The 24,204-nt window shown below is 36.6% G+C and overlaps 5 protein-coding genes across 8 annotated transcripts; 4 read left to right on the top strand and 1 right to left on the bottom strand.

The window, feature by feature from the left end:
- The first annotated feature begins 51 nt into the window (after positions 1-51).
- LOC111431904 (CBL-interacting serine/threonine-protein kinase 9-like) lies at positions 52-8,707 on the top strand. Its single transcript, XM_023068627.1, has 16 exons — positions 52-173; positions 1,843-2,472; positions 2,590-3,557; positions 3,662-3,724; positions 4,977-5,048; positions 5,222-5,329; positions 5,424-5,504; positions 5,860-5,913; positions 6,049-6,174; positions 6,264-6,353; positions 6,626-6,748; positions 7,298-7,405; positions 7,742-7,858; positions 7,950-8,006; positions 8,215-8,289; positions 8,399-8,707. Exons 3-16 carry the CDS (start codon positions 3,381-3,383, stop codon positions 8,471-8,473), a joined length of 1,326 nt encoding a protein of 441 aa, XP_022924395.1. The 5' UTR covers positions 52-173; positions 1,843-2,472; positions 2,590-3,380; the 3' UTR covers positions 8,474-8,707.
- On the bottom strand, positions 325-17,587 carry LOC111431898 (heterogeneous nuclear ribonucleoprotein Q-like). 4 transcript variants are annotated; one of them, XM_023068620.1, is made up of 10 exons: positions 17,450-17,543; positions 16,505-16,966; positions 16,294-16,410; positions 16,021-16,161; positions 15,758-15,934; positions 14,648-14,855; positions 14,119-14,294; positions 13,958-14,043; positions 13,716-13,872; positions 325-335 (listed from the first exon to the last, which is right to left on the bottom strand). In XM_023068620.1, exons 2-9 carry the CDS (start codon positions 16,904-16,906, stop codon positions 13,731-13,733), a joined length of 1,449 nt encoding a protein of 482 aa, XP_022924388.1. In that variant the 5' UTR covers positions 16,907-16,966; positions 17,450-17,543; the 3' UTR covers positions 325-335; positions 13,716-13,730. The 4 variants fall into 4 exon arrangements, with proteins under 4 accessions (XP_022924388.1, XP_022924387.1, XP_022924386.1 ...); XM_023068619.1 differs by lacking the exon at positions 325-335 and having other exon boundaries at positions 13,549-13,872; positions 16,505-16,908; positions 17,450-17,587; XM_023068618.1 differs by lacking the exon at positions 325-335 and having other exon boundaries at positions 13,549-13,872.
- On the top strand, positions 9,654-11,696 carry LOC111431897 (3-ketoacyl-CoA synthase 1-like). The gene has a single exon (XM_023068617.1). It carries the CDS (start codon positions 10,015-10,017, stop codon positions 11,599-11,601), a length of 1,587 nt encoding a protein of 528 aa, XP_022924385.1. The 5' UTR covers positions 9,654-10,014; the 3' UTR covers positions 11,602-11,696.
- Positions 17,588-17,767: 180 nt separating the features above from the next.
- LOC111431896 (pentatricopeptide repeat-containing protein At5g15010, mitochondrial) lies at positions 17,768-22,119 on the top strand. The gene is made up of 4 exons (XM_023068616.1): positions 17,768-17,782; positions 18,549-18,633; positions 19,331-19,666; positions 19,934-22,119. The coding sequence occupies exons 3-4, from the start codon at positions 19,659-19,661 to the stop codon at positions 21,684-21,686; spliced, it is 1,761 nt and encodes a 586-aa protein (XP_022924384.1). The 5' UTR covers positions 17,768-17,782; positions 18,549-18,633; positions 19,331-19,658; the 3' UTR covers positions 21,687-22,119.
- Positions 21,835-24,163, top strand: LOC111431905. The gene is made up of 4 exons (XM_023068628.1): positions 21,835-21,917; positions 22,641-22,766; positions 22,858-23,148; positions 23,486-24,163. Exons 2-4 carry the CDS (start codon positions 22,659-22,661, stop codon positions 24,071-24,073), a joined length of 987 nt encoding a protein of 328 aa, XP_022924396.1. The 5' UTR covers positions 21,835-21,917; positions 22,641-22,658; the 3' UTR covers positions 24,074-24,163.
- The last annotated feature ends 41 nt before the right edge of the window (positions 24,164-24,204 follow it).

Here is a 24,204-nt window from a genome sequence, read left to right as displayed (position 1 = left end):
AAAAAAAAAAAAAGAAGTGTCAAATCTTGATCATCATCTAATTTCAGGTGGTCCGTCGTGATCCAAGGATGAAACTAAAGAAGAAGAAGTTGTGTCCATGGAAGTGCAGAAACTGGAGATGGAAACAGAGATCAAAACGAAGATGGGAGCAATCATCAGAACAAGGCTAAAAGGTACCATCCACTGTTGCTTCTGTGATCTATGGAACCGAACCGCCCACCAACCCATCAAAACCCCCCCCGACACACTCACCAAAACTAAAACCAGACATGCCCACACAGATTTAAGCCCTCTATTCTTCTGCCTCTTCTGCTCTCCCTCCCCCTTCATCACACCTTCAGTTTCTGTTCCCACCTGCAATCTTATTTGGTAGCTTTAATAGGAAAGACCTGTGTTGTAATTGAAGATATCAGAGAGAGAGAGAGAGAGAGAGAGAGAGAGAGAGACATTTGGTAGCAAAATAAGAGAGTCGCATTGAGTATAACGTCACGCGTAGCTTATCAAAGTTGGTTTTGTCAATTAAAGGATTATAAATATGGATGAAAGAGAAGGATTGGCACTTGTTGGGAGGGATGAGTACTTGGCGTAGCTTGTATCTGGGGTAGAGTTTGATTGATTTATAGCCTTTGATGACATACCCACCTGACTACTCCCCCTTCTCTTCTTCATTACTGCTTCCCCTCTCCTGTTCAACCCAACTCCGCCTTCTATTCCTACCTTTAATTACTCTTCATTCATATGTCTGAATCTGAACGTATTTAAGGTTACATTAATTTCTAAAGTCCACTCATAAATGAAAACAAACACATCACTATACGAGAGTAACTAAGCCTCTAATCTAGCATTCTACTTTCCTTCTTATAGTTACAACATTCACTTTTGATTTTCAGGGTTTGTGTTAGATTGCATTTGAGTCGCTTCAGTATTTAAACTCAGCAATTTACCCTTCAACTTTGCATTTGGTTTCAACAATTTTACCCCTAATGTTTGCATCTGGTTTCGTTAGGTCCCTCCATTGTATTTACTACTTCTGTTTAATTATTGGAAACATTTATTTTAATTTAGTTTTAAAATTCCTCTCTCTCCTTTCTCCCTGTCCACTTTTCCATCTTTAGTTGCCATCGTGGGAGACCCTAAATTTGACTAAAATGAAACCCAACTTAAACCCTCAGAGAGTAAAAGAGTAATTTTTTAGTGGAAGTAGATTAGTCAACTCTTTCAAATGCATCTGCGTCATAGAAGCATTCATTCCAACTCAGCCTGCCCTGGATTCTTGCATAAGTTAAAAACCACTTATTTCTTACTCATATTTAGAAAAGGAAACAGCCCAACTCTCACAAAAAAGTCCTCCTTTTGAGACACCCAATTAAAACCTGAACAACCAAAACCCTAAACAGATCAAGACAAGACACTCTCTCTTTCTTTATGCAGGCATGGGAGAAGAACTCATGACACCACCTCCTTATTTGGATTGGACAGAATAAAATTACATTAGTTTTGTGAAGAACACAACTGGGTTAGCTTCATATCATTATAATATTAGGAAGCTAAGACAGCAGTTTAAGTATAATTATAATCAATCATATCATATTTTATTTTTTTGAACAGAATTTGAGCAAAAAATTTGGCCTTCCTCCTAAGATTCTGTTCCACACGCAAGCATGCTTCACTAATCATTTTGTTTTTCTTATCTCACTTTCGTCTCTCCGAAGTTAGCAATTGATATGCAAGCTTTGAAGTATATACAATGCAAAATTATGTGGGTTTATGAAACATCAATAGGTCGGGGTTTAAGGGGTTTTCAAACCTGATATTTATCTGATATTTTAAACTCTTTTGCAGGGGAAACTTCTGCGGCCTTGTGACCTAAAAAACTTGAAAAAGAAGATAAACGAAGAATTGAGTGTGATGAAAGAGTTGCATTTATATGTAGTTGATCATCCAATTTGAACAGATTTTTGGATGGCCGTAGTATTTTGATTTTGATTTTGATCCATGGAAGTCATCGAAATGGGTTGATCCATGAAAGCAGAGATGAGAAGAGACATGATAACAAACATGGGTGTAGTCATCAAAATAAGACCAAAAGGTACCATCCATAGTTGTCTGTTTGTAGGATGAAAGCGAAACTCCCACCAACCAAACACAACCCCTCCCACCATGCTTGTCACTGCCATTGAAACCACCCAAGTTGCCATCTTACAGCTTTTCATATTCTCCTTCATTGCCGACTCCATTGGTTGTCCAGCTTCTTCTCCACCCCCTGCAAATCCCCACGTTTTTTGACCCATTACACACTGGGCTCTTAACAAGAACTGGATATGAGTGAAGCAAAAAGAATGAAGAAAAAGAAAACAGAGGGAGAAAGAGATGAGTGCAAAGGGGTTTTGAGGATTTGGCAAGTAATTGTTGACATGATACAAAACGTGAGATTTTATCAAGGTTTGAAATTAGCATCAGCAATTGGCGTAGGTATCTACGGTTAGATTTTTATTGCCATTTATGCTATAATGTGATTTGATTCATTGTTTCTCATAAATCTGAGATCATCTTTGGAGCCAAGTTTTTTTTGTTTTTTTGTTTTTGTAGGTTGAGATGCAAATCCAATGGGTTATTAGTGGGAGGTGAGGTCTGGTTGAGGCATTATTCCAAAAGCTTGGTGCCTCCAGACTATGGAAAACACCCAACAGAATTAAACTTGACCAAAATATCATAAACGAACCAACCGACATATTTCTATGAGCGCAACCTGTTTGTTTCACTCCAACTTTTACTTCAAAACTTCTTTGAACATTCAATTGTTTTTTAATCACATTTTTTTTTTTTTACTTGTGCTTGAAATTTTATGTTGGATGGTTTATTCAAACTTTTATAAATAGTTTTGATGGCGGAAACTATTTAAGAAATGTATTAATAGGAGTTGAGGAGACGTAGAGTTGATGAATGGAATATTCTAAGAATTAATGAATGGTCAATTTTAAAATCATCACGAAAACAAATGAACAAACTTAAAAGCAAAAGATGTGGAATTAAAGATGAAAGAAAGAAGCCCAGCCACGGAATATTCTCCGTTGGCTCTCCAAAATTGCAATGCCAAGAGGCTAAGCATCGGATTTGGGACGACGACGGACGGACGGACCCACGTTATCCAATACGCCTCTCTTTCTTTCTCTTCGCGCGCTTCATTCCTCCCTTCCATTTCTCTCTCCTTCTCTTCCAATTCCCACCCTTCTTTTTCTGTAATCCAAACAAACTTTTTTTTTTTTTTTGAGATTGTTCCCTCGAGTCTTTAACCGTAAGGGATCAGCAAATTTGGGGTGTTTTTTGATTTCTCCATTTTTATTCTTTTTGTTCTTTTTGTTTTGCCGACGTGGTGGAGAATGAACGTGAAAACTCCGGCGACGAGGACTCGTGTTGGGAAGTACGAGCTCGGCAAAACCCTCGGCGAAGGCACTTTTGCTAAGGTCAAGTTCGCGAAGAATGTTGAGAATGGTGATTATGTCGCCATCAAGATTCTCGACCGGGAGCAAGTTCTTCGCCACAAGATGGTCGAACAGGTATGGTGGTTTTCTTTGTTTTATGGGTTTTTTTTTTTGTTGGTTGTTGATAAGTCAGATCCCTCGAATTGAGAGTTTATTAACGATGACGACGATGATGGCAGATTAAAAGAGAGATATCGACTCTGAAAGTTATCAAGCATCCGAACGTTGCTAAGATTTATGAGGTGCCATGATCAGTTTACCCTGATTTCATTTCCTTGTACAGTTCGACATTGTTTGTTTTCTTGTATAAATCACAGGTTCACGTACTCTCTCTCTCTCTCTCTATATATATATTTTTTAAAAATGTGGTTCATTATGCTTCAAGATTAAAATGAATTGGAAAGTTGGGTTACCACTAGTTTGGCATGAAAGGTTACTAGGATAAGCTTGAGTGAGCGTCGGATTGTTGGTATGGACTTCCTTCTCTTGATAATGTTGAATTGAACGCCGAATATCTAGGATTTAGTATCTTACCAATTTCCTTGGCAAACAAATGTAGTACTTCAAATAACTACCTCATAAGATTAGTCAAGGTATGTATAAGTTGGCCCAGATACTCATATTAAAAAAAAAAAAAAAAATCAATATTCAAAGTCAATGTATGAGATTGTAGTGGCTTGATTATTATGATGAAAGATACCCTACGTATGGATATACAGAGCCATTGTAAGATTAAAATTTGAGTGCGTTCATGGAATTAGTATTCGATTCTAATGTTTAGTTGCACTTTGACAGTCTTTTTGTTTGCACATTGCTTACCTTCTCTAGATTTAGCTTGGATTGTTGCCACTAGATTTGACCTTTTTTTATATAAGGTATATTCTTTCCTTTTTTTTTTCAATGAAAGTATGGTTTTCATTTTAAAAAAACAGTCCTGGATTCTTTATTTTATCTTATTGTTTTTTATTCTAATCTTCATTTGTAGCTCTTTTGGTTTTGTGTGGCTTTTGCCATTCTTTCCCATTTTCATAGATGATGGCCCCTGTAGTTGTAAATATGCACATTTTCTTCCCTTGGTATATATCTTAATTAGTCGAAAAGTTATATTTAGTATGTTGTAAGAGATTTTATATTGTTGTCTATGAAAACTTCATTCAAGTTGGTCATTAAAAATTCTAAAGGCAGCAACAAGACCGCATAATTTTACTGGATTACCGGTTACATTGGCTTTGCCTTCACTAAGGTGCTTTGCTTGATGATATAAAATTGTACTTTTTTTTACCCAGTTCTTACACTTTATAATGGTACATCGGGAGCAAGATAAATAGTAGTTTTATTTTCCCATTCTTTGTTCATAAAAGAGCAAGGGGTATAGATTCGTGTGAAAGACACTTTTCTTTATACATTGTTTTCAATTTTACGGTCAAACAAGTGAGAAGAAAATAAGATACATTTTGGATGCGTGAGTTTGAATTCTTCTGTTCATGTTGATAGGTTATGGCAAGCAAATCAAAAATCTACATTGTTCTTGAGTTTGTGGATGGAGGCGAGCTTTTTGACAAAATAGTAAGACAAAGTTGATGAGATTCATATTCATATTTGTATTCTACATCTGTACTTGGATGTTCTCTATAGATCCTTATCTAAATTTACTTTTATGACAATCTCCTAACCCAAGAGATTCTGTATTAACAGCCATTAGTACACTATTTAGATTTATTGGACATTTTTATTTTTAGGCCGCAAAGGGAAGGCTCAAAGAGGATGAGGCAAGGAAATATTTCCAGCAACTTATTAATGCTGTAGATTACTGCCATAGTAGAGGAGTGTACCATCGAGATCTGAAGGTATTAACTGATATCCTGATCTTTTTAGAAACTGAACTTAGCGTTTTCAATTAAAATGGTGGTGTTTACTTTATTGCTCTGTCTGCTTTTGCAGCCTGAAAATCTTCTTTTAGATTCACATGATGTTCTTAAGGTGTCAGATTTTGGATTGAGTGCATTTTCACAGCAAGTACGAGTGAGTATTACACATTTTTCCAGGGGTTCTTTCAACATTGTTTCTGTCCAGTATTCTGTGTTCTTCCTACAGCTTGATTATTCTCCATTTGCTGATTACTTCTTATTTTAACTTTAGTTTCTTACCTTGTGAGGAACAAAATTAAATAATGGAAATGATAGTGTAAGTAGGAGATGTTTGAAGCTTCTTCCCTGGAATATTTCTCTGAAAAGAAGTATTATAGTTTATATCAGATGTCTCAAATGTAGATTGAGATTGCTGCTTCCTTTTGGTATCAGATTTCACTCCTTTAGCCATTAGGCATTAGCTTTCTGTTTTATATAATGTCAAGGGATCATGAACACTATTGTTGCAGGGGGATGGTCTTCTTCACACTGCCTGTGGGACCCCAAACTATGTAGCTCCCGAGGTGTGCATATATGCTTCTTATTTCGATTATCCATTTGGGAGGATTTTGTATTTTGGTATCAGAATAAAGATTGTGAATTATAATTGTACAAAATGTGTGCTAAGTTTTGCCTTTGATTTGGATATACTACGTCAGGTCTTCAACGATAAAGGTTATGATGGTACATCATCTGATATTTGGTCATGCGGGGTCATTCTCTTTGTTCTTATGGCTGGCTTCTTGCCTTTTGACGAGCCAAATCTGATGTGTTTGTATACAAAAGTTAGTCTTTGTTTTGTTTTGTTTTGTTTTGTTTTTCCTACATATACAGATAGCGACTGTTCTCAGAGTACATATGATATGAAATTCAGATTTCGAAGGCTGATTTCTGCTTTCCATCATGGTTCTCAAATGGCGCTAAAAAACTTGTTCGCCGCATTCTTGATCCCCACCCTCTTACTGTAAGTTTATAACTCCTGTTTTAATTTACTCTCATTTTAGGTGTGATCTTCTGTATCTGTTTTTTCTTTTTTTCTGTCATGATCCGAAATAATAACATTCCTAGGTGCATGATTAGAGAGGAGGAATTGATGCCTCAAATATTGTTGTATGTCCAAAGTTGTGATTTTGGAGCAGAAAATGATTTAACTGTTACTTTGTATCTTGTTAAAAAAAAAAAAAAGATTTAACCATTACATTTTTCAAACTCTCATTTTCTTTCATTTCTCTGCAGCGAATAACGATAGCCGAAATTCAAGAAGATGCATGGTTCAAGAAGGGCTACACACCTGCTCAATTTGAAGTGGAAGAGGATATAACTCTCGATGATGTAGATGCCGCTTTTAGCAGCTCGAGGGTGAGAATTTTATTACAAAACAATGCCATTGAGCCACAGATTAATGTAGTGAAAGTGAGAGTCCAGATGCCCTCATTACTGGGATTATCAATATGTTTTGAAGCATGTGGTTGACTCACTCGAAGAATTAGCAGACCAGAAAATATTTGATAAGAAACAAAACCGCTAGGTTAAAGTATTCGTATAATTAAATTTATCCTACCTATCTGCCTAAACTTCTTGGTTAAATGGTGATTTAATATGGAGTCTTATTCACATTTCCTCCCCAACTAATATCGATTTCTACTTGTTAGGCCATCTACAAATTTTCAAGCCCACAAGTGAGAGGGGAGTGTTAAAGTTTTGATATAATTAAATTCATCATACCCATGAGCTTAATCTTTTGAGTTGATGGGTGATTTTAACACACTTATATCAAAATCCTTCCCTAAATAAAGTCAGTTCATAATATTTCTTAAATCTCCTGTTTTTCTTCTCCATGCACACTTGATTTAATCATATGAAGACTAAAGTTTCTTCTAAGTTGTTACTTTCAAATTTTTATTCCAGGAACATCTTGTGACAGAAAGAAAAGAGAAGCCAATGTCCATGAACGCTTTTGAGCTCATCTCTAGGTCACCTGGTTTCAGTCTTGAAAATCTATTTGAGAAGCAGAAGGTACTTATATAGTAGTATTTATAATAATTCTACGGTTAGTGAATTGATATCACATGTATCAATTGCAATGCACTAAGTTAAATACTTTTTTTTCTTGGGCTGTTGAATCTGTACAAGATACATTTACATTTTGAACTCTGATGTCAAATTTCACCTTAATTCTACCTAGCTACAACTTGTAAGCCAAAATTTTGCTGATGAAATGATAATATTGCAATAAATGAGCTGAGGATATCCTATTTCTTGTGAGGGGTATGTGCACCTTAGATTGGTTTGATGACTAATTAATTCTTTGGAGGACATCAGTGCTTTTGATTTAATTTCTTTTATTTTTAGACTGTTACAAAGAGAGAAACCCGTTTTACTTCGCAAAGTCCTGCAAACGAGATCATGTCGAAGATTGAAGAAACGGCGAAACCAATGGGGTTCAATGTACGAAAACGGGACTACAAGGTAACCCTATATTGACAACATGTGTAAGATTTGTATGTTTCTGAGATGAGTTTTGTTAGAACTCTTGTAACGAGGTTTGATGCCACTGCAGATGAAGTTACAAGGTGACAAGACTGGGAGGAAAGGACACCTCTCCATAGCTACTGAGGTATAGAAGATTACTGCTTAACATTATTAACCAATCTCAAACATCAAACTCGCTTCAATGCTATGCGAAAAGACGAGCTTCTAGGGAGTATTCGTTCAGAATACAAATAAATTGGCTTCATTGCCACCAATAGAGATTTATTTCAAGTTCTATGGCTTCCTGTCAACATCTGATCTGATGCCAAACATTTTTGCCCTTTGAACTCCAGGTGTTTGAGGTGGCACCTTCCTTGCATATGGTGGAGCTTCGGAAGACGAGTGGCGATACGCTCGAGTTTCACAAGGCACGTCAATCAGTATTCTTACTTGAAATTGGAAAGCAAATACATAATTTCAAAGCTAAATTATAGAAATGCCTGTATACTAATGTGCTTTTGGATTTGCATATGACAGTTCTACAAAAGTTTCTCTTCAGGATTGAAAGACATTGTGTGGAGAACTGATGAAAATACTGTTGAAGGGAGCTGATCTCTCTCTCTCTCTCTCTCCCCCTCCCTCCTCATAAGGCCGTTTTGAAGTTGATTCTTGAGATGCATTGCAGGTATCTCCTGTCGTCCAATCACCAACCTCGAAAAGAGAGGACTACATATTATAGAAGCCCAAGGAAATCTCTACTTTTTTTCTTGTTTCTCAAGAACTCGTTGAACACAGTAATTGTACAAATAATCAAAGTTTCTGTAATAAAAGATTGATTCAACACTAGTTTTGCTTTTGCTTTTGCTTTTGCTTTTGCTTTTGCTTCTGCTTTCATCATCTGATGGGTACATTTAGAGTATTAAGACTCAAAACAGAGCATGACTTGTAATTGATATGTACTTTGAGGTCGAAGTGTTTTTTTTTTTAAATTTATAAAAAAGAGCTCTAAATGCTTCCCATATATAAGCCTATTTCTTCAAATAAAAATAATCATAATTTATGCTTTAGTACACTCATCAACCATAAGTAAGAATTTCAAATTTACAATGAGAAAAATATTAGTATTTCGAATTTACAAGCAAGGTAGGAGAGAGAGAGAGAGAGAGAGAGAGACAGTAATCCTTGGGTTGATTGTGTGTCGTTAGAGGAATTTGCCTTGCCTCCGCAGTCCACCCCTAAACCGAAAAAAGTAAGCTTGGGCTCTGCCCTCTCTCTGTTCTGAGTGTCTGTGATTGGATAAACTAAACCCAAAAGAAAGGACTTGTTTTAAAGTCAATGGTCCCTTCTTGTTTGAGGCAATATGAAATAAGCACACGATAACAATATCATCAACTAATAGTAATAGCATCCTTCCAAAACAAACTTCATTTTTCAATAAAGTTAACACGAAACCGATAAGAGTAATATTGAGTAAGAAAAAGGTTTAAATTATTCATTCATATCTACAAACAAAAGAAAAGAAAAGAAAAGAAAAAGAGCTACATGGAATGGAAGTGACTCGGAGATGGAATTCCTGTTAGCATGGAACTATATGTTTCCACCCAAATAAGGCTGCCTACATACCCACAAGAGTGTGGACTGCGGAGAGAGGTGCCATTTAAGAAGATATGCAAATAAATATCTAACTACCACTCCCAAAACCACTACAATTTGAAAAGGATTTCTCCATTTATTAAGTTCCTTATTAGATATGTCTCTCTCCAACTTACCTGCAGAGGTGTATGGTTGTTGAGCTATCTCACCATTCTTGGAACTACTCCCATTTATTTGAGAACCACACCTCCTCCTTCCTTCCTTCCTTCCTTCCTTTCACTTCTCTGCTTTTCATATATATCTACTCTTGCTTGGTGCCGCCAAGTGCCAACCCCTCTCTGCCTCTCTACCTCTTCCCCTTTTTTTTTTCTCTGTGTTTCGCACCACCCAACCAGCTGGTAGTTTGAAAGAGGTGAAAGTCTTTGCCTTCATTAATTTCTGCCTCTATCCCTCTTCTTCTCTGAACTGCCTTCTCCTTGGATCTATATAAGCCTAAGATTTCAGAGAAGGCTGCACAAACACTAAGACTATATCACAGAGAAATTAGCAAGACAGATAATATGAATAGCATTGAGATGGATGCAGAGAGACTAACGGCAGAAATGGAACTTAAGGACTCCTCTTCCATCATCATCAGAATCCGGCAACGCTTGCCGGACTTTCTGCAGTCAGTCAAGCTCAAATATGTCAAATTAGGATACGGGTACTCATGCAACTCTGCCACTACTCTTATGTTTCTAGTCATTTTGCCTCTGTTTCTTTCCATTGCCATTCAGCTTTCCGGCTTCAAGCTCTTCCGGGTGTCTGACTTATTGCCCACCACAAGATTTCAACATGGGATTGATGCAACTACGGCCGTAGCCGGTTGTCTCTCGATACTTCTCCTTGCCCTCTATTGTTCCAAGCGATCCACACCGGTTTATCTGGTAGAGTTTGCCTGTCACAAACCAGAGGATGCGAGGAAGATGTCGGTGGACGGCTTCCTGGAGATGAGTGTAGAGAGCGGAGGCTTTCAAGAGGATGACCTTAAGTTCATGTCGAAAGTAGCAAAACGAGCCGGTCTTGGCGACGAAACCTACTTGTCGAGAGGAATTACTTCTCGGCCGCCGAATTTGTGTCTCGACGAAGCACGCTTCGAAGCAGAGACTGTAATGTTCGGCGCACTCGATGCTTTGTTCGAGAAAACCGGCTTGGACCCGAGTGAAATAGGAATTCTAATCGTCAATTGCAGCTTATTCAACCCCATACCATCGCTATCCGCCATGATAGTGAACCACTACAAGCTTCGAACCGACATTAAGAGCTATAATCTCAGTGGAATGGGGTGCAGCGCAAGCCCTATCTCGATTACACTCGCTAAGGACCTTCTCAATGCAAACCCTAATACTTATGCTGTCGTTGTGAGCACTGAAAATATAACCCTAAATTGGTACTTTGGCAGCGATCGGTCGATGCTGATCAGCAATTGTCTGTTTCGGATGGGAGGAGCCGCTGTGCTGTTATCGAACAAGCACAGCGATCGATCCCGGTCAAAGTACGAGTTGATTCACACGATTCGAACACACAAAGGAGCTGACGACGAGAGCTATAATTGCGTTTATCAGAGAGAGGACGAGGAGGGGAAAATTGGAGTTTCACTGGCGCGCGAATTAATGGCGGTAGCAAGTGAAACATTAAAGACCAATATTACGACTCTAGGTCCTTTGGTACTACCATTTTCAGAGCAATTGGCGTTCTTCGTCTCTATGGTGAAAAAGAAAGTGCTGAAAGCAAAAGTGAAACCGTACGTACCAAATTTTAAGCTCGCATTCGAGCATTTCTGCTTCCATGCCGGCGGAAGAGCAGTGCTGGACGCTATGCAGAAGAACCTCCAACTGAATGAGTGGCACATGGAACCCTCGAGGATGACGCTGTACCGATTCGGGAACACATCGAGTAGCTCGTTGTGGTACGAATTAGCATATACAGAAGCGAAGAACCGGGTGTCGAAAGGCCACCGGATATGGCAGGTGGCTTTCGGTGCTGGATTCAAGTGTAACAGCGCAGTTTGGAAGGCGCTGAGAGAAATTCCGGCGGCCGAGTGCGACCGAGTTAACCCATGGATCGACTCAATTGACGAATTTCCGAGGAAGGTCCTTGTTGAATAATGAAGATAGTGCGAATAAAGCCACGTGGGAGATTATGAACGCTTGTGGGGTCCTCTCTTTTAATGAAATAAAAACTGTCTATTTTATTATTATAATTTTTTTTTTTATCATTTTAAATCTCTTTATTTATTCCTCCTTTGAGGGAAACGTGAAGAAAGTGTGTGAATAAAAGTTAAATTTCGTTGAAAAATCAAAATATTATAAACTATTTTCACATTTTAGGATTAATTTCAAATTCAAACGTTTCCTATTTCTTTTAAGCTTTCAAATTATAATATTTCATCATTTACAATTTCATATAATTTTAATGAAACTTGTAGACTCCATTTTTTATTGTCTCCATTAAATTACTAATTAATTAGCTAATGATATATTAGTTATAGTTAATTAGTTAGTTAGGATTAGACATAATAAAAAGATAACTTTATTAATTTTCATTAATTTTTTTTATTTATTAAGACTAGTTTTAATTAACCTAGTTAATAATATATAATAATAATTCAAATTTAAATAGTAATTAATAATAACGAGCTATAATTAATAAACTTATTCAATATTCTATTGTAATAACTATTTTATATACATTCTTTTGAATAACTTTTTTTTTATTATCTTATTAATAATTGATGACGATTCCGTAAGATTTATAAAAATATCTTATTTAAAATAAGTTACTCATCATATACCATATTTAATTTTTGAAATAAAACAATTTAATTATTATACTAATTATTTAAAATTAAAGTTTTGATGACTAAATAAATTAAAATGGTTGGACCTACTTACCATAATCAAACATAAATATTATTTTTTATATGAAATTTTGATATTCTCTCGTAACACACGAAATACATATATTTAATTTCACGTATAATATTTTCATATATCATATTCTCAAATATCTTATTCTTAGACATCTCAAACAAATTTTCCGTAATATTTTAAATTTGAATTTAAAAATTAAAATTTTTATCTCATATAAATTTTATTTTATACAGTGATGTGCCAATTTGAGATTTATGACGTTTACGTGGCAAAACATAGGTCCCATGTGTGGAAAATCCCTCAACATTATTTGATGTGAGATCATAATGATTACATGATAAAAAAAAAAAAGTGACTTTATAGATGGTACTTCATGTTTATTAAAAACTATTAATATTTTTTAAAATCGACAAAATTTAGACTTGTCATTTTTTATAAATGAAAGTTAGTGTTAGGAATGAGAAATAGAATTGAGATGAAAAATGTATATTCTTATTGATATTCATACCCTTTAAATCGGATACAAGCTACCCGCCTATCAATAAGAAAAATATAAATTAATTAAATATTGATAATAAAATAAAATATACTATAAATCAAATTATAAAGAAAAGAATGTTAAGATATAATATCTAAGATATATTTCTAGACTAATATATTATCCAAATATTATATATTTAAATAAACATAATTTTTCTAGTTTGTTGCAAGCAACCTAACTTATTTTGAAAAAATGATTATAGAATGATAGGCGAAAACTATAGGTATGATGTTGTATTAATATAAAAAATTAAAGTTCTAATAACCATAAACTAACTCTACCCACTGCATAAATGTATAGTGTGACATATATGTACATATCCACATGTATAGTCGTGGGACTAACTCAATAAAGTAATTAAAGTCAAGGAAAGTCCTAATAATAAGGCAACTACCCATTAAATATGGTTTTTTTTTTTTTTTTTTTTAAAAAAAGTGTAAAAAAAAGTCATTAGTTTGGTAGCCAACCAAAACAGAATCGAATTTCATGCTTTATTTGAAACCTATTTATAAATTGAATTTTAATTTCAAATTTCAACCACATGAACCATAAAACTAGTGGAGTTACCTAAACCAATATTAATTACTTTATCACTTGTTTTATGTTAATTTTATAAAATACTTTAAAAAACATAACCCGGGTTGCTTAACAAACCAGAACCCTTGTTATTTAATGAGTTGAGTTGAATATACAGTATCAAGTTGAAAAGAAGACCAAGAAGAATGGGTGAGAGAGCAATTGCTTTGGTACACATAATTTTCCGAAAGCTAATAATAAGAATTGCCTTCAATTTGTTATTTCCTGTGACCATTAGGCTAAATCACTAATAGGGTCGATACCTTCTGCCACGGTTGGTTTCATCACCACTACTGCTACCTCCCGAACGACCTGCCGGTCCACCTGAGCCATTGCTCCTCTCACTTCTTCGAGGTCGAGACGGTGGCATTGGTACTCCGGGTTGCTGACTGCATGCACAGGTGACACACAATATACAATCTACTATCTTACATACTTATATACAAATGGATTTGAAGTCGAGCGAAATCTTACAGGACATAACCAATTCGACCATCTGGTAAAACCATCGGTACCATCTGCATTCCCGCTGGCATTGGCCCCCTACCATAAATCACTGGCTGTTCATGCAAGCAAGTCCATGAGATTAGTGTGGAATTCTTTTCTTTATTAAAGCCTTCTAGGTAAGAAAGTACCTGATGGAAGCCAGCAGTAACACCATACCCACCCAAGGAACCATATGGGTTTCCGCCATAACCACCGTATCCACCGTGAAGAATATGGTTGGGATTACCTCCAGATATGTGGGAATAGGCCCCATCTGATTTTTTATCACTTTGAGGCTTAGCAAGGACAACCTCCAACAGTTGGCCTGCAGATTAAAATCCCTGAACGTTATTCTTTGGGTTGAAAGAAAAAAGTTCAGACAAAGCATTTCTGGATCCCTTCTATCATCCTCTTTTCCTTTATAGAAACAACGTCAGATACAACTGATATGTTTAGACAACTTGAAATGTTGAAGACTTGTACTAAATGAAATTCCATATTTCAGTAAACAGAGAGAAAACACTGCAAAGAGAGCTATGAGAAAAGAGAGTGGGCCACCGGCCAAGTTCTGTCTGCAGCCTAATTTGAATATGTTCAACGTTTTTCTGTTAAGAAAAGGGGATATGATTGTGCATTTGAGATTTCAACTGTAAATCTCTGAAGATATAAAAACAAAACCTTCAATTTCATATTTCTCTGTCTCTTTAACAGCCTTCAATGCACTTGACCTCTCAGCATAATGGATGAATGCAAAATCCCGTTTGCTACTCCCAGCTTTGCCAGGTGGCATATTCACTTTTGTCACTTCCCCATGCTGCTGAAACAGTTCTTTCAATTGCTCGGTAGTAGTATTCTCAGGTATGTTTTTCACATAGAGAGCCTTCACCTGCGATCCATAATGTAGTACAACTTGTAATAAATTACTAGCACAAAGATATAAGAAGTCGGGCAGTCAATGCCAAAACATAACAATTCTTAATAGCTTTCACCAACAACGATGCAGTATTCAAACTACCAAGCGCTTTTTAAATATCTTCCTCTAAATTTGGAAACTAAATTCGAAGTATGATTCAATTCCTCCAAGTACATCTTAATACACAGGCATAAAGAGAACTGACGACAACCAATTCAAAGGTTACAGAGATAGAAACGATTGGTAACACAATCAATTCTTACATGCTCACCAAGGAGATGCACTCAGTGTTGTTGGCTAGAGAGAGGTTTCAAGAAGACAAGCCCAAAAATTTAGTATCCGTCATTCATCGCTAAATAGATTCTCATTTCCATTACACAGGCTTTTGAAAAGAATACACCGAACCCCAAACATCAGTGTTAGACCTTAATATCAATTAGCATACGGGTAGTACAATGGTTTGTCAAAAATGATAGTTAGAATTCGTTGAAGTTTGTCAGTGGCCAGCAGAGGATCGGTGGGGCGTGGCAGACTACTTTGTCAGAGTTTTGTACTAAGCTTGGCTCAAAGGTTCCTCGAAACCACCAAGATGACTGTCTTTCTACACACATTTCCTTTCAATAAAATGTTCCATTGACCAATCAATATAATTTTTTTTGGTTAAGATATCTGGTTCCCTTATTTAGTTATTGAAATTGAAGAAACAATACAGCACGACACATGAATTTTCTCTGCCCAAGAACCGTTTCAGTTTTAACTTTCAACCTTAGTACCACATTTGTCAACCAAATTCTAGTTGATACAAAGGTTCAAGGTGCTTGAAAAATGTCACGCAGATCCCAGAAAATTTTCTCCAATGATGATAACTTGATTACCTGAGCAACGGCAGAGTTATCAGGCATACTTTTTGGATCAGCCCAACTAACAGTTGGGGAATTTCCGTCCAGCTTAAAATTCACATTCGACATTTTCTGCCTTGAATAATCAGCACATGCATTGTTATAATACAGAACAAATGCAAATCCACGATTTCGGCTTGGGTTCTGAGGATCCTGAAATAGTTTATACAGACAAAAGAACATAAAGCCTCAATAACTATCAATTTCTAAGAATAAAATGTATAAATTTGCAACTCCACCTTGATAAGCTCAATGTTTTCAACTCCAGGGCCAACTCCTTCTATAAGTCTCCTAAACTCATCCTCTGTCCAACTTTTTGGGATATTACCAATAAATAGTCTGTGCTTAGAATCAGACAGAGAACACCTTATCGTTTTACCCTGTAGTGTGGAGGATGACTAAAATCAGTTTAAATTTATTGATGATGAATATCTGAAAAAAAAGCAGCTTTGAAGTTGCTGAAACATAATAAAGTAATAAGACCATCAAAATCTTAAGGAGTCCAACATTACCTTGACTTCTTTACCATGTAAATCCTCTATAGCTTTTTGTGCCGCCTCTTTTGTTTTAAACAATATAAAAGCATAACCTTTGCTTTCACCAGAATCTCTGTCCTTTATTATCCTTATCTGCAAAACAATTGTATTACAGAACGTACCTCTAAAATCGAAGGCCCAGAGAAAGAACGAGAAAGCATGAGAGAAAATAAACACCACTCCAGACCTCAAATATTTCTCCTAGTGATTCACACAAATCTCTCAAGTCATCTTCTGAAACATCACGTGAAAGTCCACCAATAAAAATTTCAGATCCATGAGGAGGAAGAGCAAGAAGCTGAGCATGCTTCTCTAGATCATCTTCATCTAATAAAGAAGTAGACTTCTCTATCTTTTCTATAGACTCTATGGATGCGTTATTTCTACCATCTCCAGAAAATTTATCTTCTTGGTTCGTGCCAATTCGAGGCTCTTCACCTACTTCTTCAACATCATATTCGGGATGTTCACCGTCTCTCCTATCTACTCCATCCTCATCAACATGTTCTTCCACATCATCATCTATCTCTTCCATGTAATTGTCCTCTTCAAGATCCACCCGCTCCTCGACTTCTGAACCATCAGCCATGACTGCTTTATGTCACAGATATTGTCATTCAACAAATAAACTTGATAAGCACAAAATCACCTGTAATGTAGTAAATGTATCTGAGATATAAATATGGGTATGAGGGTACCAGTAACTGGTGGAAGGAAAAATATTAAATGATCAGAATGAAAGCCTGCCCACTTCAGTTCGTGGTGAACATATCTAGAAGCAACATTATTTGGAGTCCAGATTAGTTTTTATGAACAAGAATCAGAAGATTTAAGAATTTTAAAAGTAATTTCCACAGTGCTCGCTCAAAGATGATGAAATTCAAAAAACTAATACGAACAGACTGAGGAGAGGAAATATGATGCATGCACACAGAATTAAGAAATAAAATCTATGGGCACGTAAGCCTAACTCATGTTCCGTCGACCAGTGTACTTCGTTCCAAAGACATCTCAGTCTCACGACACAAAAGAAATAAAACATGGCCCTCAGTATGCAAATCGGACAAACAGAAAACAAAGAAATGGAATAAGAAAGGCGAATAAATCACGTTGGGAGTCTTGTAAGGCATACCAGTGAAGTGGAGAATTGAGGTGGTCGTGAGCGAGTCCTGCTTTGTGTATCTGGGCTGGTTCCTATTTCCGCCTCGGAGAAAATGGAGAATCAGAGCTGGGTTAAATCTCCCAGAATGAGTTCGAAGCCCCTCTGGGCCGAAACGACGAGGGCTTCTTCAAGCGCATGGGCTTAACTGGAAGCGAAATCTTCCCTCTAGTTAAACGTCGTCGTCATCTTCCTCGCGCGCGTAGCTTCTCCCTTCTCTGTTACCGATTTGTGCCGCGAAATGTCCAAAAAAGCCTTTCTATGCCAAAAATAGCAATTCCATACTTGATTTCACGCAACTACGCTGTAAAACTTTCCTCAAGAAAAATATAAAATTTAGGGTTTATTGAATATTAATTTTTCCTTTTTTCTATTTATAAAATAATTTAGGGTTTATTGAATATTAATTTTTCCTTTTTTCTATTTATAAAATAATTTAGGGTTTATTGAATATTAATTTTTCCTTTTTTCTATTTATAAAATAATTTAGGGTTTATTGAATATTAATTTTTCCTTTTTTCTATTTATAAAATAATTTAGGGTTTATTGAATATTAATTTTTCCTTTTTTCTATTTATAAAATAATTTAGGGTTTATTGAATATTAATTTTTCCTTTTTTCTATTTATAAAATAATTTAGGGTTTATTGAATATTAATTTTTCCTTTTTTCTATTTATAAAATAATTTAGGGTTTATTGAATATTAATTTTTCCTTTTTTCTATTTATAAAATAATTTAGGGTTTATTGAATATTAATTTTTCCTTTTTTCTATTTATAAAATAATTTAGGGTTTATTGAATATTAATTTTTCCTTTTTTCTATTTATAAAATAATTTAGGGTTTATTGAATATTAATTTTTCCTTTTTTCTATTTATAAAATAATTTAGGGTTTATTGAATATTAATTTTTCCTTTTTTCTATTTATAAAATAATTTAGGGTTTATTGAATATTAATTTTTCCTTTTTTCTATTTATAAAATAATTTAGGGTTTATTGAATATTAATTTTTCCTTTTTTCTATTTATAATTATTTTCTAAATGTTCTCTACTTTTCTCCGAGTTTCGCTAGTGAAAAGAGGAACCGACCCAGATACTGAAAACAGGGCTACCTCATACTCCAATTCTTGCAGCCTTCTCGATTCTACACTTCACTGGTATGCCTTGCAAGACTCTCTCTGTGATTTATTCGCCTTTCTTTTTCTATTTCAGACCTGGGGTCTTCACTTTTCAGTCCTGTCGAGATGTGCTATCGATTCGTTTTCAGCTCGAATTGCTAATATTTATGTGTACCTTTCCTTTTCCTTTCCGACTGTTGGCTTCTTGGAATGTGCGTGTTGGCGACATATATCCTGCTTATTCGTGTTTATATCTGATATTTCTCCCGTTGTAGGTGTGTTTGGATTTTTGCAATCCCCATTCCTTTCTCGCTTTGTCTCTTGCCATTTTGATTCTGTGACCCGCTTATTGGTTTTCCGTTTGTTTGGTTTGTTGGGAGCCATGTTTTACTGTTTTGTCTTGGGGTTGGGATGTCTTTGAAACGAAGCACTCTGGTCGGCGGAACATGAGTTGGGCTTATGTGCCCATTGATTTTATTTCCTAGTTCTGTGGGCACACATCATATTTCCTCTCCTCAGCCCGTTCGTTTTAGTTTTTACTTTCATCATCTTAGAGCAAGCTCTGTGGAATTTACTTTTAAGATTGTTAAATCTTCTGATTCTTTTTCATAAAAACTAATTCTGGACTCACCCATGTTTTCGTTCTGATCATGTTAATCTTTTTCATTATCCTTTTACTCGTTACTGATGCCCGCATACCCATTTTTGTAACTTGAATGCATTTACTATATTACAGGTGATTTTGTACTTGTCAAGTTAGTTTGTTGTGTGACACTATCTGCGATTTAAAGCAGCCATGGTAGATGGTTCAGCAGTTGAGGAGTGGGTGAATCTTGAGGAGGACAATTACATGGAAGAGATGGACGATGCTTCATTGAAACACGAAAATGTAACTATTGACCGAGAAAATTGATTCAGTGATTAGAATTTCATTGGCAGACTGCATAAGAAGAACGAGATTAAGACTTGAGAGTGACGTGCCGCGTTGTCGACAATCATATTGGTGCTTCTCAGACTGGAAGTTTCCCCATTCACTGTAGCCTATCTTCACACTTCCGACTGTGATGTCCAGGTAGTACAGCTCGCCTTCTCTCATCTTGATCAGTAGGCACATTCCATTTTTGTATGTACTCTGGTTTTCTCTCGGAACTTTCCACAAACACTTGGAGCTTGTAACTTTTTCCACAAGATGTGGAAACTATGACCTGATTTTTGCAGATTGCTTCTAGCTTACTATGTGGAATGGAAGAATGAGATCAAAGTTTTGCGCATTGTCGCTTCTGAGTCATACATATTTCAGTTGCTCTTCTGTTAAATCCACCCAACATGTTGTGCGCAGAGCTCTTACCAGTGGTTTTAGTTCATGGCCTACTCGCATTCATACCGTCTACCCTACTACTGCATTGAACTCCAATGTTGGGGATCTTTTCTCCTCTGGCTTTTGTTCTCGCTATTATAGCTCTCCGGGTTCAAACTGCGATATTTTGAATATGCCTTCAGAAGAATCTAGTCAACATGCAGCCAATGATGATCATGTTAGTGACGATGATGATGATGATCGAGAAGAGCAGGAAGAGGATAACATGAACATTGAGAAATTGAACATCAATGACAAAGGTGTGATACGAGATGTGGATGCCATTATGGATATATTTTGTGGGTTTCGGAATGAAGATCGAATTCAAGTAAAGAATAAGCTTGAGCATTGCTGTATTAAGGTCTCAGGGGAGTTGGTAGTCGCAGTACTTTCTCGGATCCGTAATGATTGGGAAGCAGCATTCACTTTTTTTGTTTGGGCTGGTAAGCAGCCTGGCTATACCCACTCTATACGTGAATATCATTCAATGATTTCAATTCTTGGGAAAATGAGGAAGTTTGACACGGCATGGGCCTTGATCGATGAGATGAGAGGAGGGACAACGGGGTCTTCTCTTGTGACACCTCAAACTCTACTAATCATGATTAGGAGATACTGTGCCGTTCATGATGTTGGTAAAGCTATAAATACCTTCCATGCTCATAAAAGATTCGGATTCAAAGTTGGACTAGAGGAATTTCAAAGCCTTCTCTCTGCCCTCTGCCGTTACAAAAATGTGAAGGATGCTGAATATTTACTCTTCTGCAACAAAGATGTGTTCCCGTTGAACACAAAGAGCTTCAATATTGTCCTCAATGGATGGTGCAATATAATTGGCAGTCTTCGCGATGCAGAGAGAATTTGGAGGGAGATGACGCAGAGGGGTATCGGTCATGATGCTGTCTCATATGCAAGTATAATTTCTTGTTACTCAAAACTTCGCAACCTTTATAGGGTGGTCAGGCTTTTTGACAATATGAAGCAAATGAAAATTGACCCTGATAGGAAAGTCTACAATGCAGTCATTCACGCTCTTGCCAAAGGTGGGCTTCTGAAAGAAGCTATCGATCTCATAAAAACAATGGAGGAGAAGGGCATTATTCCAAATGTTGTTACTTATAACTCGGTTATCAAACCTCTATGCAAGGCCCAGAAATTTGATGATGCTAGAGTGGTTTTTGAGGAGCTGTTGGAGCGGGGCCTCTGCCCGACAATTCAGACATATCATGCGTTCTTGAGATTCCTGAGAACCGAGGAAGAAATATTTGAGGTATTGGAGAAGATGAGAAGAATGGGGTGCAATCCAATCACTGAAACCTACATAATGCTGATCAGAAAATTTTGCCGATGGCGGCAGCTTGATATTGTTTCCAGAATATGGCATGAAATGAGTGAAAATGGAATTGGTCCTGATCGCAGCTCTTATATTGTCTTAATACACGGTCTCTTCTTGAATGGGAAACTAGAAGATGCATATAAATACTATTTGGAAATGAAGGAAAAAGAGTTGCTTCCTGAACCAAAGATAGATGAGGTACTAAAAGCTTGGCTTGCTGGTAAGCCAGTGATTCAAGGCTACATGAATGGTTCATCAGAGAATCCATCAGATTCTTCTGGGGAAGGCAAGAACTCGAACTCGAACTCAAAATTGTTCCCCAAAAAAATTGATTTTCACAGACAACCTGAGATCAGAAAGGTTGCAAGAGATTCTGGTTTTTCATTTTGGAAGCAGTAAGATTTTGTAGTTTATCTTATCCCATCGACCTCGAGGATCAAATGGATTGTTACACGACTTCAACCGTTCATCTGAGGTTTGCTTCAGGTGCCTTCAACCTCTCTTTTCGTCTCACTGTGATCCTTTTTCCTTCCATTACACCGCCAATGCTTTTGTGCAGTTCAAGTGCTGAAGACAGTTGCGAAGCCTAGTAAACTTCTTTACACATGCCCGGATCCTAAGAGGTTAGAGGTACTAATCTTCAGACCGCACATGTTTATTTGCTTTTGTAGCGATGTCGATATATGAGCTGTTTGAAATCGGCCATAGCAAGGCAAAACTTGGCCATTTTATTTATTATGTACCTCAAATCCCGTAGCATTTGAATCAAATATCCAAGCACATGAACCCATCCTTTGGTAAACATCACTCGATGATAGCGACATTATTCAAAGCTCCCAACTAATTCTTTCCATTAAAATTGTGGAAATTTGTTACAAAAAGGTTGGATATCAAATAAATTATTGTTTTATTTATATATTGCACACACTAATTACTCAAAGAGAATCAATAAGATTAATTTGTTTTAAGTTAATATGGTAAATTTTCAATTTTGTATTTATTATATTTTTTACATTTACTAAAAAGAAATATACGTTAAGTCTTATATAGGCACAGTGCAATATTTAAAAAAAAAAAATCCCAAATATTACAAAAAAAAAAAGGTGGGGGTAAATTTGTTAATTCTTTGTTTCAAAAATAAGACAAAATGACGTAAATAGAAGGCAATCGCAATTGAGAGATGGAGCAAAACAAGTAAAGACCGACTTCTTTTAAGATCCGTCCATTAAACTCTCGGTGGTATGCTTTCGAGCAACCCGATCAAATTTTTCTTCTCTCCGACTTGAGAACGATTTCCTGATGATCTTTTACTATTACCCATCTTCAAGTTTCCTCTAATTCTGTAGCTTACAGGCATCCCTCTTGACGACGATGGAGCGTTGGTGTGGAATTTTGAAGGTTCCATTGCATCCCCAGAGCCACAAGTTTTATCGAGTTGCTGCATCACTCTGTCTTTCCCCGACTTCCAAAACATTGACTGTAAGTTCCCGATGCTCGAAATGCAATTGTATTCTGGAATTTCCTGCCATGGGGGGTATTTAACTTTTTATAATATCTTCCATGCTAATAGATGCCTCATGCGAATGCCATCCTTTTTAATGGGGATCGGGTCGAAGGGACGGGCAATCCAGTGATTGAGAGATTGTCTGATCTGCAGAACATAGCCGATATTTTAGTTTCGAAATTTGGAGACTCCACTAATGCATGGGTTATTGAGGCTTCTGATTTCAATGGGCCTTTTGCTATATATCATGATTTTATGCATTCTCTCAATCGATGGGGAGAGCCAAAATCATATACTGCAAATGGGTTTCCTGCTTCAGTGTCAACCCTCTCACTTTTGGGAAGTTGCTACAGTGAGGTACGATCCAAATGGGTTTGTTGCTTGTCATTTTATTCCAAATGGGTCAAGTTTTGAATTTCTCACCTCTTGATCAAAACATACGTCTAAATTGGTTGAATCATATCTAGGGAAGATTCAAATCATGACTTCATAGTGGATAGTGTATAACTAAACTTAGCTATGGTCAGAAAAGATTTGGTTCTCTAATATTTTATTTGATGGTGTATGCCCAAACCAAGATTTGAATCTCCAATCTGTTGGCCGTGAGTATTTCTAAATCAAATGGGTTATGTTTTGGTTGGTTTCTGTATGTGATTTTGCTGTGGACTAATTCACTATGTTGTGGATCTGACAGGTAAAGAAGATAATTTCAAGGAGAAACCAAGGATCTCCGGAAGCCACCATATCCACACTAGGATGCAGCACGCCCAAAACAATCATTCTTGGATTTAGCAAGGGTGGTACTGTCGTTAACCAGTTAGTTGCTGAACTTGGCTCGAAGGACTTGATAGCTGCTGATGAGAATCCACCTCATTCTAAGCAAGCACCGGGTGTTGAATGTTCAAAACTCGACGAGGTTCAGTTCATACCCAATACAGAACAAAGCTTTTTGAAAAGCATAACAGAGATTCATTATGTGGATGTTGGGTTGAACTCTCATGGCGCATACTTCACAGACCCTGAGGTAATCAAAAGAATCTCCAATAGCCTTGTCCAGGAGTCGAGAGGAATCCGTTTCATTCTTCATGGTACTCCTAGACAATGGTGTGACAGCAGAAGAGTTTGGATACGAGATGAGAAGGAAAAAATGTCGAGTCTTCTTGAATCCGAAGCTCGGAGAAGTGGAGGAAGGTTGCAGGTTTGTGAGAGATTTCATTTTGCTGATAGGCCCGCGGACATGCAGATGCATTTTGAAATAATTGAAAAGTTGGATGTTTGCTGATGGCTCTGTTGTCAGGTCGCTGGAAAATCAAGAGTTCTGAACATATCCTATGTAGTTCGTTGTACAAAATGATAATGTTTCTAAGTTGAAGTACTTGTTAACACTTGCTTCATCATTGAGCACTTCAATAT

The sequence above is a fragment of the Cucurbita moschata genome, unplaced genomic scaffold (genome assembly GCF_002738365.1).
Source record: "Cucurbita moschata cultivar Rifu unplaced genomic scaffold, Cmos_1.0 Cmo_Scf00037, whole genome shotgun sequence".
NCBI classification, from domain to species: domain Eukaryota; kingdom Viridiplantae; phylum Streptophyta; class Magnoliopsida; order Cucurbitales; family Cucurbitaceae; genus Cucurbita; species Cucurbita moschata.
The sequence above is the reverse complement of the archived record's forward strand: the minus strand, read 5'-3'. Positions and strand labels throughout refer to the sequence as shown.